This window comes from Spea bombifrons, chromosome 7 (assembly GCF_027358695.1).
Source record: "Spea bombifrons isolate aSpeBom1 chromosome 7, aSpeBom1.2.pri, whole genome shotgun sequence".
Lineage (NCBI taxonomy): Eukaryota > Metazoa > Chordata > Amphibia > Anura > Pelobatidae > Spea > Spea bombifrons.
In genome coordinates this window covers 46,043,600-46,064,724 of record NC_071093.1, presented here as the reverse complement: position 1 = coordinate 46,064,724, position 21,125 = coordinate 46,043,600, and the positions used below count along the sequence as shown (strand labels likewise).

The 21,125-nt window shown below is 49.8% G+C and overlaps 2 protein-coding genes across 2 annotated transcripts; one reads left to right on the top strand and one right to left on the bottom strand.

Moving 5' to 3' along the window:
* The first annotated feature begins 776 nt into the window (after window positions 1-776).
* Window positions 777-4,757, top strand: PPP4C (protein phosphatase 4 catalytic subunit). Its single transcript, XM_053470579.1, has 9 exons — window positions 777-932; window positions 2,366-2,490; window positions 2,682-2,733; window positions 2,878-2,928; window positions 3,132-3,233; window positions 3,455-3,628; window positions 3,788-3,914; window positions 4,346-4,535; window positions 4,613-4,757. Exons 2-9 carry the CDS (start codon window positions 2,393-2,395, stop codon window positions 4,740-4,742), a joined length of 924 nt encoding a protein of 307 aa, XP_053326554.1. The 5' UTR covers window positions 777-932; window positions 2,366-2,392; the 3' UTR covers window positions 4,743-4,757.
* A 5,650-nt stretch (window positions 4,758-10,407) lies between these two features.
* LOC128501160 (T-box transcription factor TBX6-like) lies at window positions 10,408-14,411 on the bottom strand. Its single transcript, XM_053470546.1, has 8 exons — window positions 14,294-14,411; window positions 12,661-12,910; window positions 12,199-12,466; window positions 11,963-12,109; window positions 11,786-11,856; window positions 11,576-11,644; window positions 11,159-11,470; window positions 10,408-10,738 (listed from the first exon to the last, which is right to left on the bottom strand). The coding sequence occupies exons 1-8, from the start codon at window positions 14,409-14,411 to the stop codon at window positions 10,408-10,410; spliced, it is 1,566 nt and encodes a 521-aa protein (XP_053326521.1).
* Window positions 14,412-21,125: the final 6,714 nt, after the last annotated feature.

Below are 21,125 nucleotides of genomic sequence, written 5' to 3'. Positions count from 1 at the left end.
GCACGGTCTGGGATACTGGGCATTACAGTCCCTGCACGGTCTGGGATACTTGGCATTGTAGCCCTTGCACGGTCTGGGATACTGGGCTTTATAGTCCTTGCATGGTCTGGGATACTGGGCATTACAGTCCCTGCACGGTCTGGGATACTTGGCATTATAGTCGTTGCACGGTCTGGGATACTGGGCATTATAGTTCCCGCACAGCACATATTGGCCGCAGCGGATTAACCCATTAAAAACTGCTCCCCACGCGCTGCACAGACTGCCGGCCACTGCCTGGGCGCCCGGCGGACTCGGCTCGCCGCGCTAACCGGAATCCTGAGGCCATTTTCTATAGACAGTCTCCCAGCAACTGAGGCGGATGATGGGAGTTGTAGTTATCATTAGCAGACTGCTTATCCCAAACGATGCCACAAAACTGGAGCAATTCCTGTGAGCTTCCGAGGAACGTTCTTTGGTTTACATGGCAACAGCTCCACGTTTTGCTTTTATAAATATTTTAGCTCGTATTACCAAAGAATCGCTGCTTTTTCTTTTTTATTAATGGGCTCCGCATCGGGTTGCGCATAAAGCGCAACGTGCTGAACGTGATGCACTTCGGGGGGGCTATTCCTATGGTTGTCATGGTGATTGCGCTCCCCGCCCACTCTGTAGACGTTTCAGAGTCACATGCTGCTGTCCGCGCTCTGCTGCCAATAAAGTTCTCCAATCCAAACGCACCCACAAACAACAGCCCTTTTCCCGCCTCGTGCTCGCGCACGGACCGTTGCCTGGTGACGATAGGAGCGCGCGCAGGAGCGACTGTGCAGTGCGTGACGCGGCATTGACGTCAGCCTCTCGCGGTAGCGGGCTCTCGGTGTGCGGAGGAGGAAGCGGGAGACACCGATACGACCGGGACAAGCACCAGCATCCCGAGGCCCGAACCACCGCAGGTAATCGGTTTGGGTGTGAGGGAGAGCGGCCTGAGTCAGCAGGAGAGTTCCAGGCAGCGGCCTGGGCCTTGCGCGTCTTGAGCCTGAGGCCTGGGCCGTAGATCAGGAAAATCTCGGCTATTCTACGACTAATATGGTGGGAACCCCGTCTTATACCCGGGATACCGGGGCGTCAAAGTCATTATACGGTGCTAGGCCCAGCTTATACTCAGCAACCTGGGAATCCCGGCCATTATACGCCTAACACGACGCAAGGCCTGGCTTATTCCGCGGTCCCGGTGTACGGGGGAGTTTCTCCCATTATACAGCTAACGCGGTGCGGGCTCGGCTTATGTCCCGGTACTTAGGTTACGGTCGAAGCCGATCATTAAACGGCTATCGATCGCAGAGCCTGGCCTGCCTTATACCCCAATGCCTGGGGCACATAACGGGCCATTGTACATACCCAGTATACAGGGGCATTCTGGCCATTCTACCCCCATCAGTGCCCGGCCTCCTTATACCAAGGCTCCGGGGTATAAGGTCTGTACCCGGCCGGCTTATACCCGGATACCCAGAGCCCTGCCGCCGGATACCCAGATCCCTGCCGGCTTATACCCAGAGCCCTGCCGCCTTATACCCGGATACCCAGAGCCCTGCCGGCTTATACCCGGATACCCAGAGCCCTGCCGGCTTATACCCGGATACCCAGAGCCCTGCCGGCTTATACCCGGATACCCAGAGCCCTGCCGGCTTATACCCGGGTCCCGGCATTCTTCCTCCCGCTGCGTTTCCTCGGATTCCATCCAATTAGCTAACGTGATGTCGGGAAACGGGTGAGCGTTTAACCCAGGAACGCTTAGTATCACCGAGGGAGGCCGGACTCCGGGGTATCTGTACGTGATGTGAATAATTTGTTTGTTAACGTGCCCCCTGGGGGCTGCTCGCGCTGTCCTTTGCTGCTGCCTTGTACTGTAATGCTTTGCTGTGGCCCCCCGGCTCTGTGTGGCCCCCACATATTCTAATATTCGTGAAAGCGATATACATAGAAGCTGCATCTTCGATCAAGAGTCTGACACGTGGCCAAAAGTCCTGGAGAGCTTCTGGAAAACATGCGCGGGGAGGGCCGGGAATTATAAATCTCCGCGTGAGATGTGACGCTCCAAACGCGTCGGGCTCAGGTCTCCCCGCGAAACGCTGATGCATGTCTGACGCGTGACGCTTCTGCTTCGTTACCTTGTTACCTGTGACGGTGATTTACCCCCTACTCTTCCCGCTAGAACCCGGTGCCGATGGATGGCGGGCCGGTTGTGTACTCCTGCGCGGCGCTGGTTATAGTGTGATAAATGTCTCCAAAAGAGTTATTTTACAGACTGGTGTCAGCGGGCGGGCGGTGGGAGTTTATTCTCCGATATGATGAATGATCGCTGTTTGGACCTCTTGCTCCTCTTCAGGTGACCGAGGCTCGGTGAGAAGGAGCCATGACGGAGATCAGCGACCTGGACCGTCAGATCGAGCAGCTGAGACGCTGCGAACTCATAAAGGAAAGCGAAGTGAAAGCCCTGTGTGCCAAGGCCCGGTGAGTGCCAGCCGCGCATGCCCGCTGCTCAGGAGCTCTTCACCCGAGTGCTCCCTCGTGTTAATCGCTGGCTTAATATTTGATCCTGGGTAATAAAAGCAATTCATTCCACGTGAGCCGTGGTCTGTCTGATTAAACACGCGGTTCTTTGACACGTGGCGACTGACCACGCTCCGTTTTGGCTTTTGCAGAGAGATCCTTGTGGAAGAGAGTAACGTCCAGAGAGTGGACTCTCCAGTCACGGTGAGTGCTGCCGGTCCCCCTGTGTCCCGTCTCGCCCCCCCCCCATATCGGAGAGCTTTGTTATAATTTATAAGATGGGGTTAGGCGAGAAATTGTCATTAACTCTCTGCTGCCTGTAACGGTTTCCTCGCGTTTCTCCTGCAGGTGTGCGGTGACATCCACGGCCAGTTCTATGACCTCAAAGAGTTGTTCAGAGTAAGTGCTGCGTGTCGGCTGCTGCCGCTCCTAATGCGCTCGCTCCCGGTTTGTAGAAAGGTTGTTGAAGACGGGAAGTAATCTGCTGCTCGCCGGACCCCTCGCTTTCCTGCACTATATCCCAGACCCTTATACAAGGCAGGTTATATTCCGCGCTTCTTTAATTAACCCCTAATCCTCCCTGCGTTGTGTTCCTGTTTCAGGTGGGAGGCGATGTCCCCGAGACGAATTACCTGTTCATGGGAGACTTTGTGGATCGAGGATTCTACAGCGTAGAAACATTCCTGCTCCTCCTCGCCCTGAAGGTGGGTAACTGATTGCGGCGTCCGCTTGTTCTGTTTCTCCGTGGGGTTGTTGCTGTTTAGATGATAAAATGATCTCTTCTGTTGCTGGCGTCCTACGGACAGCCGTACAGCGTGATATGAGAACCGTGTGAGGTTATACGCTGGGCAGAGGTCGGGCTCCTGGGTTTGGGTGACGTTTACAGGCGGCTGCGGTGTAATCGGGTGCAATGCCTTATTTTCAGGTCCGCTACCCAGACAGGATAACTCTGATCCGTGGGAACCACGAGAGTCGACAGATCACTCAGGTCTATGGCTTCTATGACGAGTGTCTGCGCAAGTACGGCTCGGTGACAGTATGGCGATACTGCACAGAGATCTTCGACTACCTCAGCCTGTCGGCCATCATCGACGGCAAGGTGAGGAGTAGTGATGGGAGCGTTCTGCTAAGCGGTGTGTGTGTGTGTGTGGGGGGGGGGTTCGTTTACCTTGTCTTTATTATGTGGTTCCGTGGTGTTGTGCCGGTGCTCTTTATTCTGGAGTAAGAACAGCTTGTCGTTTATCATCCTCTTGCTCAGATCTTCTGTGTGCATGGCGGTCTGTCCCCCTCGATCCAAACGCTCGACCAGATCCGGACCATCGATCGCAAGCAGGAAGTGCCGCACGACGGGCCGATGTGTGACTTGCTCTGGTCGGATCCTGAAGGTAATGTTAATGCGGTGCTTTACTGCGGGCCCGTAAGACGGGGGGGCCGTTAGTTCTTGCATAAGGTACAAATTAAAACTGAGGGAGGGTGAAACTACTATTAAAGCCGGAGTCCCGGAGAGAACGGGATATTCAGCGGCTTACCGGTCATTAATTTTGTAAGTACAGGGAGGGCGGTGGATGGGTTCAGGGTAGCAGCTGCCCGTTTGGCTGGTATCTGGGTGCCTCTGTATTGGCGCCTGTCCTGCCTGGCTGGTATCTGTGGTGGCGGTGCCCATCCCGTTTGGCTGGTGCCTGTGGTGGCGGTGCCCGTCCCGTTTGGCTGGTATCTGTGCTGGCGGCGCCCGTCCTGCCTGGTGTCTGTGTTTAGGCGCTAGCGCTGTTACTGGGGCTCGCTATGCGATATACTGACCGGGGTTTATTCCTTGCAGATACGACCGGCTGGGGCGTGAGTCCGCGTGGAGCCGGCTACCTGTTTGGCAGCGACGTGGTGGCGCAATTTAATGCCGCGAACAACATAGACATGATCTGCCGCGCGCATCAGCTGGTCATGGAGGGTTACAAGTGGCATTTCAATGAAACGGTGCTCACCGTGTGGTCGGCTCCCAACTACTGCTATAGGTGAGTCTTTAATGTATGTATAGCCCACCGCTGCGTGCTGCCCGCCACCCGCCTCTCACTCCTCCTTCTCTCTATAGATGCGGCAACGTAGCTGCCATCCTGGAGCTCGACGAGCACCTACAGAAAGAGTTCATCATCTTTGAGGCCGCGCCGCAGGAAACGAGAGGCATTCCCTCCAAGAAACCAGTCGCCGACTACTTCCTGTGACCTCCCGGCCGGAGTCCATCGCCTCCACCACTTCCTCCCGGTATCTCTCTAAACGACTCCCGGCGCCGCCTCTTCCCCTTCACCTCTCTCTGTGCCAGCGGGACTAAAACCACCTTCTGGGGAGCGCAGTCTGCGGCTGGCGGGCGCCTCTGTCGAACATTGCTCTGCGGGTCTCTGGAACGGGCGCTGTGATCGGGGACGGGGTGAGGAGGACCTGTCCGGTTGGGAGGGTGGCCTGTGGGTCCTGACACTGAATCGGCCTCGTGTCTTTTTATATGGGGGGGGGTGCGGGAGGGATGCTCTGCAGGGTTGCGAGGGGATCTCGCCTTTGGATGGATCGATGGGCCGAGTCTCAGGAAAGAGAGGGGGCTCCTTACGCCGGGGGGGGGCGGTTTAGTGTTATGCAAAGAAACCAAAATTTGTTTTACTTTTAGACATTTTTAGGAGTTTCTTCCATGATTTTTATAAAATTCCTGACACCCAAATCCGTTCGTTCCTTTCTCTCTCCCGCCCCCCCCCCCACTGACGGAGCCCCGTCCTGCCGAGATTGTTTGGAGTGCCTTAGTACACAGGTGCCGGCCTGAAAATTCCGGCGGGTACCAGGACGAGGGTTCAAATAATGTGAAGCTTTATTGAGAGGCTGTACGCTGACATTTGGTTGATGTCTCTGGTGCCGACGGCTTTTGGGCGCAGTCAGGGCTTTGTTCTGATTTCCCAGACTGGCTCTTGCTGGCCGTGAGGCTGCTGCCCACATGGTCTGCGACTATTTCAAGCCACAAGCAGTTAAATTTATTTTTTGTTGGGAGAGGGGGGCAGCATTACTTAGACTAAGGCACAGCGTGCGCAGCCATGTACTATTCTCCCATTGGAAGCGTCTGCAGAAAAGGGTTCCATTGACCCCCGTCGGCGTAGCCCGCTCCCCACTCTCCGGTCTCCCCCCACCCCGCCCCCACGATCACCAGTCAAGAGTTTTTATTATTTTTTATGTTACTTTTGGTAGATAAATCTACGGAAATCTGCTAATAAAACAAGAACAAAAATCTTATTAAAAATGGAAAAAAATTTCATCTTTTCGGTTCGTTATTTTTAGTCAGTCTGCCCTGTAACGTGTTTGTTATAACAGAGTGTCGGGCTGTACCCCTCACGGCTCTGGTCGTGTAAGTGGTGCTCGCTTGTGTTCCCCGGTGACCCCCTGGTTATATACCCCTTCCTCGTTTTATATCCCCCCCCCCTTGCGCTTGGGGCTTTGTTGCGTTCCGTCTCTGGGCCCGGAGCCCCTCCGCGATGCGCTTCGGTGGTTATAAGGGCCCCGTCTCATCCGCCGTGCATTCATATGAAAGGGATTAAGGACTTGGTGCATTCTTGTTCGGGTTGCTAAACGTGGCCGGGGTCTCGTCGGACCCCCTTGGTAACATCACACAAGTACGGCGGGGGGCCGGAGCTGAACGCGTGGAGGGATTTATGTGAGATGTGGTTGCGGGGTAAGACTCGGCTTTCTGATGCGTTGGGGTATATGCGGCGGTAACTTTTAACCCCTGGAGTGCCAGCCATGTGTTTCCTACCTAGCGGCAGTCCTAAGGCTTAAGCAGTCGCTGAAATGCTTTGCTGCGGGGGTCGCGCCGTCTAACGTCTCGTTTAGTTGAAGTCTCGCGTAATCACTGAGACGACTGTCTGGTGTTTTTACTCTGAAGCGCGATCCGGGGCCGAGAAGCTGACGATCGATCTGAGTGTAGATAGAAGTTTATTTTGTTGCCGCGTTCAGTCGCCCCGGTGCCTCCTGCATGCGCTGCCAGCGTGTAACGCGTTCCGCCGGCGCAACTCCTGAGGTTTTTTTTTTTTTTTTTGTGTGTCCATTTAAAGGACTGATTTAGCTTTTTGTGCCACGACTCCCATCACACTCAGACACACTCTGGGAGGTGGGCGCACCAGCGAGTCCTGAACCGGTGCTGTACTTGAGGCTGGGTATTCTCTGCCTGGATTCTGTTCACCTCAACTATCAAAGTTAACCCTTTGTGTGCCTGTCAGGGTGTGTACTGCACCCCCCCCCCGCCCCTCTGCGGGCTTCTAAGAAATGTTTCCATCACTTTTACTATTGGAATGGGGGGGGGGATTATTAGGGAATTAATTACAGATTTAGGTTTTTACCGCTCTATATTACTGTAACCTGGCTCTCTAAGTAGAGAACTAGTCCTGGGAGTGGGAGTAAAAGAGATTTTTATATATACCATATATACATATATATATAAATAAAACCCCTCCCCGGTTCTTGTCCGCCGGCCCCCAGTGAGGTTCACCCCCCCCCCCCCCCCGCTCACGGTGTAAACCAGAACACTTTGCCCCCGCCCGGGGTATCAGCGCTCTCGGGGCGCGGTGTAACCTGCTGTAACCCGTTATAAACCCGGGAACTGCGCCAAACTCCAATCAGCGAGATAAGCTGCCGGCCCAACGCGTTCTGCTCTGTAACCCCTCGCTGGCAGGAGTGCTGAGAGTCACAATGGGGGAGGTTACGGGGGTCACTGCTATACAGCGCTGCGGAATATGTTGGTGCTATAGGAAGTAATAACAATCACCAGTAATAAAAGGAAGCAAGACTTATTACCCCAGCCAGCAGGGGGCGCATCCCGGGCACGGAATAGTCTGATGCATGCGTTGAGATTCTTTCTCATGCTGCAGACGGGGCAGAAGCGTTATGAATGTTCTTATTCAGAAAAATAAGGGGCCGCTTCCCGGACGGAGAGCTGGAGGACCAGAGAAGAGCTTTCTGCCTCAACTCCATGGTAGCTGTCAATGGGGGTTAATTGGCTGCAGACCCCAGAAGACCCCCAATGCTTTTTGGTGCAGGAGACAAACTTTTAATAGACGCTATCTGCGGGTTGCTGCCCCGCATGGGGTATATTATCTGCCCCGACGTCTAAAGAAGGCAGAGTTTACCAGTTACTGGTTGTACCCCCTGATGGCAGCCCTGGTACCCTGTGCCCTGTATTAGAATAGCGTGAAACTGACGTGCATTCTGCTGGTTGTACACCAGGGGGCGATGTGACCGCGGCGGAGCTCTGCCAGATTCCCCCATTCACACCTTCTTACCCCGGGGGGGGCAGCTGCACGTCTCTTAATACTTTAATTCACTCATTAACGCTTAAATCCACGGACAAATCCTCAAATGTCACGCAAATAAAACAATTACAGTAACGACTCAAACCTTAATCAGTCGTTGGTCTCGTCTTAGATTCCGCGCATGTTTAATCCCCTCACTGTATTACCCTCTACCACTTCTGCTGGGAGGCTGTTCCACTTATCCACCCCCTCTCAGTAAAGTAAAGGTTCCTTCCATTCCGTCTAAGCCTATGACCCTTATAATACGCAGCGAGACCCCCGGCCTTTCCTTATAATACGTAGCGAGACCCCCGGCCTTTCCTTATAATACGTAGCGAGACCCCCGGCCTTTCCTTATAATACGTAGCGAGACCCCCGGCCTTTCCTTATAATACGTAGCGAGACCCCCGGCCTTTCCTTATAATACGTATCGAGACCCCCCGGCCTTTCCTTATAATACGCAGTGAGACCCCCCGGCCTTTCCTTATAATACACATCGAGACCCCCGGCCTTTCCTTATAATACGTATCGAGACCCCCGGCCTTTCCTTATAATACGTAGCGAGACCACCGGCCTTTCCTTATAATACGTATCGAGACCCCCGGCCTTTCCTTATAATACGTAGCGAGACCCCCGGCCTTTCCTTATAATACGTAGCGAGACCCCCAGCCTTTCCTTATAATACGTATCGAGACCCCCCAGCCTTTCCTTATAATACGCAGTGAGACCCCCCGGCCTTTCCTTATAATACACATCGAGACCCCCGGCCTTTCCTTATAATACACATCGAGACCCCCGGCCTTTCCTTATAATACGTAGCGAGACCCCCGGCCTTTCCTTATAATACGTAGCGAGACCCCCAGCCTTTCCTTATAATACGTATCGAGACCCCCCGGCCTTTCCTTATAATACGCAGTGAGACCCCCCGGCCTTTCCTTATAATACACATCGAGACCCCCGGCCTTTCCTTATAATACGTATCGAGACCCCCGGCCTTTCCTTATAATACGTAGCGAGACCCCCGGCCTTTCCTTATAATACGTAGCGAGACCCCCGGCCTTTCCTTATAATACGTAGCGAGACCCCCAGCCTTTCCTTATAATACGTATCGAGACCCCCCAGCCTTTCCTTATAATACCCATCGAGACCCCCGGCCTTTCCTTATAATATGTAGCGAGGTCTCCTGCACTCTATTATATTCGATTACTTTGTTTAATACGTTTGATTACGTTTGAGTTATTAATGGCGTTTTTATTATTTTATTGTTGGGGGGCATTAAATAAAATTATTTGCCCCCTCGGTGTATTTTCGCTGCCGTCGGGTTCGGGGCACGTAAATGGGGTTGGGGGTCTCTGTCCCCTGACGTCCGGGCCATTTGGTCGCCTGGCATTATTCGCTCGTTAACGCGATGTCCCGGCAGATGTTTTGTCCGGGGGGCCGGCGGCTGGAGCTTAGGTGTGAAAGCAGACGCTGGGACAGGAGGTGGGGGGAGGACAAATGGTGGCCGGGGTCTGGGGGGAGGACTGCAGGTGCAGACAGACCCCACGATGAATTGGAATTTATACGGGCGCAGCTGCCACGCCGGATGCCCACGCGGGCCGGCAGACACCTCCCGGCGGCAGGACTGCAACTCCTATCACTCCGAGGCAGCCGGGGCTAGGATTACAACCACAGATACACATTAGCAAGGGTGGGTTAATACCCCTATAACACCCCGGTGGGCTGGGACCACCCCCTCGCGCCATCTACCCTTACTGACCCCCCTCGTTCCATGTACCCCTACTGACCCCCCTCGTTCCATGTACCCCTACTGCCCCCCCGCTGTTACCCCAAAGCCCAACACTGATCCTCAATTTATATTTCTTTTATTGCAAAAGATAACTTTATTTGTACATCAGAAAAAAAAAGTACAAGACGACAGAAACAGCAATAAAAACAAAACAAAAAAAAGATAAATAATCACAAAAGAGAAAGAAATGCGGGACCCCCCCCGTGGCCCCCCTTTAATTAACCCCTTTTTTTACCACAATGCAAAACTTATTATATCCCAACATAAAAGATCCATGGTCGTAAAAAATTCAGAAAATGCGGATGGAGTATTCTAAAGACCCCCCCGAGACCCCCAACTCAGTTACATTTCAAATCTCTTCTTGTTTATTATATTTTGGGGATAATTCTGCAAAAAAACAGACAAATATAAAAAAAATAACAATAAAGTGTTAATTCCCTCTAGTTGTAAGCGCCGGTTATGTTCGTATTTTCTTCGTGGTCCCGGGATCCGCGGGCGGCCATCTTGCCTCGATAAGCCCCGCCCCTCACTTCTCCTTGAAGACATTGCCACACTGCGAAGCTGCTTGATGGTATCCCTGGCGTGATTGAGCGCACGCTGTCCGTTACTTATAGCTAGCGAGAGGCACGTGGGGTTTTGCACCCAGGGGGGTTGTTGGGGGGGGTGCTGGGGAGATCGGGATTGGAAAAAATGTACAGAAGTAACATAAAAAGCAGAATATTCTCCAAATAGACGTGAAATTCCTTAAAGTTTTTTGTAGCGCTCGCGGGGTTAACGCGCTGCTCACAACCAGCCGCCCCCCCGGTACAAACGCGACAGCTGTGGCCCCGAAAACTGCAGGCCCAGCTTTGGGCCGGTGTTGGGCAGGAAGTGTGGAAAGCGGAGGTCAGAGTTCATGGGGTAACCCCGGACGCCGGCGCCGCGGGCAGGTGGGGTAACCGCGCAGGCCGAGGGGGTAAATTCTCCTCCGCAGGCGAGGTCTGACCCGTAGAGCCTGAAATCTGATTGGCTGTCAGTTAGTTGATCCTGGGCGCTTGGGAAGGATGGCGGGAATCTCTGAAGAGACTGCGGTGGACGGGCCGCCTGGACCTGCGCGATGGGGGTCTCGGAGGGGCTGCAGAGGACGAGACAGACAGGAGAGAGATGAGCGAGAGATCAACATATCCATCCTAAATCAGCGACGAGCTCTATGACATCACACCGGGTCTGCGTTCCGTGTGTAACTGGGGGTGTCTGCAGCTGCCCCCTTCTAGTCGCTTGGGGCAAGAAGGCAGTTGGATCTGTAACTGCACCCTGAACCCCTTCATGGCAAGAACCGGGGGGCTCAGATTTATACTCCTCCTAGTTACACCTCGATGGGGAATAAGATCTAACCCCATAAAAATGAACAAATACTAAGCTGCAGGAAGGGTGGTAGATAAGTGGAACAGCCTCCCAGCAGAAGTGGTAGAGGGAAATACAGTGAGGGGATTAATCATGGTTAAGGTCCCCCCACAGGCTCGATTCATGACCCGGTAACTGGGCAGATACTCACCATGAGAACATGCCGCTGTCCCGGGGCTGCTCGGGGTAAGTGGGTGGTCCGGGCTGCAGGAAGGTGTCTGTGGCTTGCTGGGGCATCTCCAGCTCGGGCACTTGGTCCTGATTGGCTTTCGTGGGGTGGGGGGATGGATCGGAGGCATCCGCGGAGGGGGGTCCTGGGGTAGGCGGCGTGATGGGATGGAAGGAGCAGTCAGGGCTGGGGAGGGGGATTCCGAGACCCCCGGATATATCCAGCTCCTCGCTCAGAGTCGAGTCGCAGGGGCCGCTATACAGGGGCCGCTTACACTCAGCTGTGGGGAGGAAAAACAGTGAGGGTGTCAGTATAACGTATGACGGCGCCATGTATAGGACTGCCGGGTATTTATCTGTCTGAGAAAACATCCATAGCGGTCCCGAGTATCACCTACCGGCTTCGAAGGGCTCCTGCTCCTGATCCACGCCGGCGGCCGCTTTCCTCTTCGCTCGGGCTGAGCGGTCTCTGCGCGGGAAACGTGGGGTTAATACACAGCGAGGAGGGATACTAACGCATACGAGGGTGTAGTACATAGACGGCACGGCCACCCAGTACATAAGGTAATGTTAACATTGGGCAGATAGGGGTTGGCGGGGCTTCCCTCACCTCTTGGTCTTCATCCCGTCCTCCCGGAATCCTTTGGCGAAGGGGTTGGTCTGGATTTTGAGTTGCGTTATCTAGAAGAGAGGAACCATCAGAAAAAGATCTACTGATCTGCCCCCGACGTTTGCCCCATTCTGTCCCGAATTGGCCCCCAAAGTCGCCCCCCTCTCCCCCCCGCACCTTCTCGTTCTGGTAGGCGGTGACCGTCAGGAACATGGTCTCCGGGAAGGTGAACGACGAGCAGCCCCCCCAGCGGCGGCTGAAGACGTCCTGGGCGCGGACGATGTGGAAGCGCGGCTGGTACCGGTGCATGGAGTGCAGGATAATCTGGGGAGAGAGAGCGGGGATCAGAGTGGGGGTCATAGATCTGGGGGGACCCCCCCGTGGGGTTCTAGGGTTCTAGGTCTCGCACTCACATGTCCCATCTGGTCCAGCGTGTTGTTGGTGAGCTTCATCTTGTGGAAGGATATGGGCTGCTTCATCCAGTGGGCCCCCGAGGCGGGCGAGTCGGGGTGGATATAAACCCTCTCCGGCAGCCGGGGCTCCGCTCCGCCGCTCGGCTCCCAGTGATCCTCCTGCCACTTGTAGCGAGAGTTGTCGACGGGGACGACGTCCGCCAGGAGCAGGTACTTGCCTTCGGGTTCCAGGCCGCTCACGCTGACTTTGCACTGGGGGAACATGCGCCTGAGGGGGAGAAATCAGAGGCGTCACCGGGGAATCGAGTTACGCTCAGGATCTAGAACCCCTCCGTCTGGAGGCCGCAGCATGCGCAACTGCAGACCAGGGCACTTCGGAGGTTGGTTGTCACCATGGAAACAAATGGAATGCCCCTCAGGACCCCAGATCTCTTAGCCTTTTATATATATTTATGGTCTTACCTCCCCGATTTGGTTATAATCATCTCCGTTCCGATGGCGTGGAATTCTTTCCACAGATCCCTGTTCTCCAGGGTCATCTTGACGTTCCCGGGAAGACGGGGGGCTTCACACGGGGGCTGCGGCTGGCCAAACCCCAGAGCTGGCCCGGGGGGCAAGGAGAGCGGCGTGAGAGGGGGCGCTCCGAGGATCCTCTGCGACGGGTCCAATGCTGCGAAAAGACCATCATACCTCTGAGCGGGAACGTCCAGCTCTAGAACAGGGAGGCAATATCAGTACACAACACACTGGGGACCCCCGCAGCAGGAAAAAGGGTTAATGGGGGTCTAGGGGGGGAATATAGGGGTGGGATTTAACCCTTTGATTGAAGGTAAGGGTGCTTCTCACATGTCCGGTTAATGGTGTGAGTGGCGGCTGCAGTGAATGCTGTTGGCGGGTAGGTGCTAACTGACACCTGTATTCTGCTAATTGGAACCCTGGGGGGCATTATGTTAACGAGCCGGGAGGAATCCCCACTTCCCATAGAGCTCACAGACACAGCGTCTATACGGGTTTCACCACATCGGAACTTTACAGACCCCAAAACATCACAAATCTAGAACAACAGACCCTTACAAACCCCAAAACATCACAAATCGAGAACACCAGACCCTTACAAACCCCAAAACATCACAAATCGAGAACACCAGACCCTTACAAACCCCAAAACATCACAAATCTAGAACATCAGACCCTTACAAACCCCACAACATCACAAATTCAGAACACCAGAACCTTACAAACCCCAAAACATCACAAATCGAGAACATCAGACCCTTACAAACCCCAAAACATCACAAATCTAGAACACCAGAACCTTACAAACCCCAAAACATCACAAATTCAGAACACCAGAACCTTACAAACCCCAAAACATCACAAATTCAGAACACCAGAACCTTACAAACCTCAAAACATCACAAATCTAGAACATCAGACTGTTAAAACCCCCAAAACATCACAAATCTAGAGCATCAGAACCTTACAAACCCTGAAACATCACAAATTCGGAACACCAGAATCTTACAAACCCCAAAACATCACAAATCGAGAACACCAGAATCTTACAAACCCCAAAACATCACAAATCCAGAATTTCCCAAACACATCACCGATCCAGATATATTAGAACAACCCAGATGATCAGAACCTCATAGCTCCGGATACAGGAGAACCCCAGAGACCCAACTTCACCAAACCCTTGCAGATCCACAGAAAGTCTTCAGAATGTAAAGCCAGCGGATACAACGTTATCTTCCAGAACCCCATAAAAAAGAGACCTCTTCCCACCTGGATATCCCCCAATCGTGCGGAAATACCTGGTGAAGGAACCCAAACACCCCGCATGTATTAGAACTTCACAAGCTCCTGGTAAGGCTGCCACCAACACGAGGACCATTGGTGGCCATGTGGTATAATAAGACAACCCTAACGCAGCCGCCCGACCCAGAATCACGAGTTCCGCGCGTTGGCGGTGAGTGGATCTACTTGGGACTTGACTTCAAATCGGTCCCCTGGTCCGCCACGTCCACCATTAAGAAGACTTCCCACCCTGATGGATCTCGAATGAAGCCCCGCGAGGGTCTCCGCCACCTACCTGGGTATCTGTAGGCTTCGTGGTGGCCGTTGGCCGCTGGGTAGTTGGGCGCGAGCGCCGGGGGGGGCCTCACCCCGTAAGAGGGCCCGTATTGCTGGAATATGTCTGAGGGATACATGGCGCAGGGAGGTCAGACCATGGACGGCAGGAGCCCGGGATTCGCGATGATGGAGACGTTGTCTGCTGGGGCCGCTGATGTCTTCTGAGGGCCGGACAGCGAGTGATCCTTAAAGCCCATCCTACACCTTTTGATGTGAGACCCTCCTGCTAGGTGAGAGGGGAGAGCCGGGGGAGGTCGCTTCACACATTAGGACTGAATTAAACTTTATTAAAGGGTCTTTATGACCCGCCTGACGTTCAGTTTGTCCAGTTGTCAGGAAATGCACCTAGTGGGGGCGACAGGAGGGGCAACAACAGGGACGCATACCTACAGTGTATACATATATATTATATACATCTAAACAGAACATATACAAATATATATTATATACATCCATACACAACATATACAAATATATATTATATATCCATACAGAACATATACAAATATATATTATATACATACGGAACATATACAAATATATATTATATATCCATACAGAACATATACAAATATATATTATATATCCATACAGAACATATTCAAATATATATTATATACATACGGAACATATACAAATATATATTATATATCCATACAGAACATATACAAATATATAATATATACATCCATACACAACATATACAAATATATATTATATACATCCATACACAACATATACAAATATATATTATATACATCCATACAGAACATATTCAAATATATATTATATACATCCATACACAACATATACAAATATATATTATATACATCCATACAGAACATATACAAATATATATTATATATCCATACGGAGCATATACAAATATATAATATATACATCCATACAGAACATATACAAATATATATTATATACATCCATACACAACATATACAAATATATATTATATATCCATACAGAACATATACAAATATATATTATATACATCCATACAGAACATATTCAAATATATATTATATATCCATACGGAGCATATACAAATATATAATATATACATCCATACAGAACATATACAAATATATATTATATACATCCATACACAACATATACAAATATATATTATACATCCATACAGAACATATACAAATATATATTATATACATACAGAACATATACAAATATATATTATATACATACGGAACATATACAAATATATATCATATACATCCATACACAACATATACAAATATATATTATATACATCCATACAGAACATATACAAATATATATTATACATCCATACAGAACATATACAAATATATATTATACATCCATACAGAACATATACAAATATATAATATATACATCCATACACAACATATACAAATATATATTATACATCCATACAGAACATATACAAATATATATTATACATCCATACAGAACATATACAAATATATATTATACATCCATACAGAACATATACAAATATATAATATATACATCCATACACAACATATACAAATATATATTATATATCCATACGGAGCATATACAAATATATATTATATACATCCATACAGAACATATACAAATATATAATATATACATCCATACAGAACATATTCAAATATATATTATATACATCCATACACAACATATACAAATATATATTATACATCCATACAGAACATATACAAATATATATTATATATCCATACGGAGCATATACAAATATATAATATATATCCATACAGAACATATACAAATATATATTATATACATCCATACAGAACATATACAAATATATATCATATACATCCATACAGAACATATACAAATATATATTATATATCCATACAGAACATATACAAATATATATTATATACATCTAAACAGAACATATACAAATATATATTATATACATACGGAACATATACAAATATATATCATATACATCCATACACAACATATACAAATATATATTATATACATCCATACAGAACATATACAAACATATATTATATACATATGGAACATATACAAATATATATCATATACATCCATACGGAGCATATACAAATATATATTATATATCCATACGGAGCATATACAAATATATATTATATACATCCATACGGAGCATATACAAATATATATTATATATCCATACAGAACATTTGGGGTCGCTGAGCTGTTTTGTTGGAACATAATCGCAAAAGGGTTTTCTAACCGTCACCTATCCTTATGCAGAAGCTTGTTTACAGATACACAGTATATATATATACATTATATACATTATATATACTTTATATACATTATATACATTATATATACATTATATACATTATATATATACATTATATACATTATATACATTATATATACATTATATACATTATATATATACATTATATACATTATATACATTATATATACATTATATACTTTATATACCTACAGATATCTGAATGAATGTACCGTATATTCATTCTAGTAACGTGAGACATGCGGCCGCCGGGTTTTCTGAGATTTATCTCGACAAAAACTGCACAGATATTACATGTTTTTATTTATATATATATATATATATTTGGGGTCGGGACATATGGGCCCCGCGCAGGTCTATATATGATGCCTGTTTGAGATTTATGTGTTGGGGTTTGAAGCTGATACGGGGCGCAGATATCGTACAGACGTGAGCTCTGTCCGTGTTTCATATACAGGGTCCGGACACGTGTATAATGTACAGCCGTGTGTATACAGGTGAGTGAGACCGGACACGTATGCTTCATGCATAGATCTATATATAAGGGCACGCATGTCACAGAACACGTGTTCCTGTACACGGATCTATATGGTCTATCTCCCCAAAACCCAGACACCCCCAGCCCCCAGATGTCACCCCCCCCCCAGTCACACGGAGCTGCAGACACCAAATGATGCTTTGTAGTCACTTCTCAGCCACGTGTGAACAGTACGGGGGGGGGGCTCAACCCGGGGTCCCACACGGAATGCATGTTACTGGAACACCCAAAATACAGACCCTCGATAAGTATGATAAGGAAAGGCCGGGGCCCTTACGAAAAATTACTGCGGTTTTTTTTTTTATATTGCAAACCTACAGTTGTACTTCAAAGTACTGCAGCTTTATTGCATTTGTACTTCCTTACAAAAATAACTGCAGTACAGTGAAGTACAAATGCAGTAAAACTGCAGTAAAAGTGCAGTATTGCAGTTTTTTCATGTCCAAAAAACTGCAGTATTACTTCAGAAAAACTGCAGTATTTTTTTTGTAAGGGGGGTCTCGCTGCATATTATAAGGAAATGCCGGGGGGTCTCGCTACATATTATAAGGAAAGGCCGGGGGGTCTCGCTACGTATTATAAGGAAAGGCCGGGGGTCTCACTGCGTATTATAAGGAAAGGCCAGGGGGTCTCGCTACGTATTATAAGGAAAGGCCGGGGGTCTCACTGCGTATTATAAGGAAAGGCCGGGGGTCTCACTGCGTATTATAAGGAAAGGCCGGGGGTCTCGCTACGTATTATAAGGAAAGGCCGGGGGTCTCACTGCGTATTATAAGGAAAGGCCGGGGGTCTCGCTACGTATTATAAGGAAAGGCTGGGGGTCTCGCTACGTATTATAGGGAGAGGCCGGGGGTCTCGATGTGTATTATAAGGAAAGGCCGGGGGTCTCGCTGCGTATTATAAGGAAAGGCCGGGGGTCTCGATACGTATTATAAGGAAAGGCCAGGGGTCTCGATACGTATTATAGGGAGAGGCCGGGGGTCTCGATGTGTATTATAAGGAAAGGCCGGGGGGTCTCGATATGTATTATAAGGAAAGGCCGGGGGTCTCGCTACGTATTATAAGGAAAGGCTGGGGGTCTCGCTACGTATTATAAGGAAAGGCCGGGGGTCTCGATGTGTATTATAAGGAAAAGCCGGGAGGTCTCGCTACGTATTATAAGGAAAGGCCGGGGGGTCTCGCTACGTATTATAAGGAAAAGCCGGGGGGTCTCGCTACGTATTATAAGGAAAGGCCGGGGGGTCTCGCTACATATTATAAGGAAAGGCCGGGGGGTCTCGCTACGTATTATAAGGAAAGGCCAGGGGGTCTCGCTACGTATTATAAGGAAAGGCTGGGGGTCTCGATACGTATTATAAGGAAAGGCCAGGGGGTCTCGCTACGTATTATAAGGAAAGGCTGGGGGTCTCGATACGTATTATAAGGAAAGGCCAGGGGTCTCGATACGTATTAGAAAAAAAAGGCCAAGGAGCCCGAGATCCTCTGTCACCTCTGCTGAGAGGCTGTTCCATGCATCCACCACCTTCTCGATGAAATAATCATCTCCCAGGTACTGGGTTTTATCATTTTAATGCACGCTTCCCTATCTGGGGAGGAATTACTTTAAGCCGTCACCCAAATGGTGAATATTAACCCTTTTCTATTTTAACCCTGTGTGCTTCATCCAAAAAATGATTTCAGCCCCTTACTGACCAGTATTTTACCCCCTGATCATAAGCGGAACATGGAGGTTACATCCGACCTCTTTAGACTGTAAGCTCTTTCGAGCAGCTGCTTCCTTTTTCTTTAGTTTCTATGCTACGTGCTGCGATCAGGTTACCCCGTTTGTACTGCGCTGCGGAATATGATGGCGCTATATAAATGATGTCAGATAAGGGGTTTAGATTCCCTGGCCGGTAATTAGGCGACAGCCACGTGCTAATGAAGCAGCTGCCGCCGGTATCACGTCCGTGAAATATTTGCCCAGTCCGGGGGTCATCGTCGTCCTCCATCGAGGGGCTTTAATGGTTGTTTGCAAATAATGAAGTGAAGAAATCGTCGCTGTAATGACTGTAATTATCATGGAATTTCTACCTCTCATGTGGGTCAACTGGCCTAATCTGAATATTGCTGAGAGGGCAGCAGATCAGTGGAACAGCCTCCCAGCAGAGGTGGTAGAGGGTAATACAGTGAGGGTATTACACATGCATGGGATAGACATACGGCTCCTGAATCTAAGACGAGACCAACGACTGATTAAGGTTTGAGTCTTTACAGCAGGAGAAACGGGGGAGACTAGACGGGGGCCGCCGGGGGCCGATCTGCCGGCAGGTTCTAGGTTTCTGTGCGTTCTTTTTAGCTGCAGTTCCTGATATCACCACAGGGGGGCGGCAAAGGCTTCGAGAGTCGGGGTCTTGATTGATCTAAAAGATTGCGCTCTGACATCAAGCTCACCATTTAGTTATCCGACACCCCCTGATAGAAAGCGCACGTTGAGCTCATGACCTTAAATACATATAATTACCGCGGGGACCACTTTAAATTAGTTTTTTCTCTTCCAGTCCATGGGGGGATTAATCGGACCCCCAAACACAGTCGCAACCCCCCGATCTATGGGTCTAGGCTTATTAGTGTGCATGGGCCACGGACTGATATTATTATGTATTGGTTTATATATCGCCATCATATTCCGTAGCGCTGTACACTGGGATAGGAGGTCCCGAGGGTCTAATGACCTCCTCTTCTTAGGAGTGTGAGCTCTTCAGACGAGATGCGCTCTCCTTTTACTTCTCTCTGTAATCAGGCGCCGCTGGCATGAAGCGCATTGGGTGCCCCTTTCTGCCCCTGTACGATGTGTGCGGGGCAGATGGGGCAGTTGGGGGGGATTCAGGGTTCTGGGGGCTCTGTGAGATCTGTATATCAGGTCTGACGTCCATACATTAACCCGTTACTGCCCACGCCAAAGTCCATAGAAGCAGTGGCTGCCCCGGGGGGATTGTGGGAGATCCGCTGCGCCCCCCCCAGGAGATCAGAGGGGAGCAGATTGACTTTTATCCCGGTGAGAGGGCCGGGGCAGGTGTCGTGGCCGCTGGGAAGGGACACTCGGCATTTCCACACTCCCTGCGCGGGTGGGGAATGCGACACGTGGAGTGTGAGGCAGATTAAAGGACACTCAGCACCCGGCGAGCCCCGGGGGAGAGCAGCCTCTGATCACAGGGAGAAAAACAAGCGGAGGAGAGAAAGCAAAACAGAGGGAGGAAGCGGAGGGGAGAGAAGGAGCGAGAGCCACGGACAAATGGACCGCGCGTTTATTTACCCGGCTACCGCGGCCACTGGGGCTCTCTGCAGATGGTCAAAGAGAAACCCGGGCAGAAACATCGATTACTAATCGTAACTAGAATGTGCGTCTAAAATGTCTGCGTGCAACAAATCACAAACGTGGCGTTCCGTGAGCTACGCGGCATTCTATTCCCATAACGCGGCATTCTATTCACATAACGCGGCATTCTATTCCCGTAACGCGGCATTCTATTCCCGTAACGCGGCATTCTATTCCCATAACGCGGCATTCTATTCCCATATCGCGGCATTCTATTCCCGTAACGCGGCATTCTATTCCCATAACGCGGCATTCTATTCCCGTAACGCGGCATTCTATTCCCGTAACGCGGCATTCTATTCCCATAACGCGACATTCTATTCCCGTAACGCGGCATTCTATTCCCGTAACGCGGCATTCTATTCCCGTAACGCGGCATTCTATTCCCGTAACGCGGCATTCTATTCCCTTATCGCGGCATTCTATTCCCATAACGCGGCATTCTATTCCCGTAACGCGGCATTCTATTCCCATAACGCTGCATTCTATTCCCGTAACGCGGCATTCTATTCCCATAACGCGACATTCTATTCCCGTAACGCGGCATTCTATTCCCATAACGCGGCATTCTATTCCCGTAAAGCTGCATTCTATTCCCGTAACGC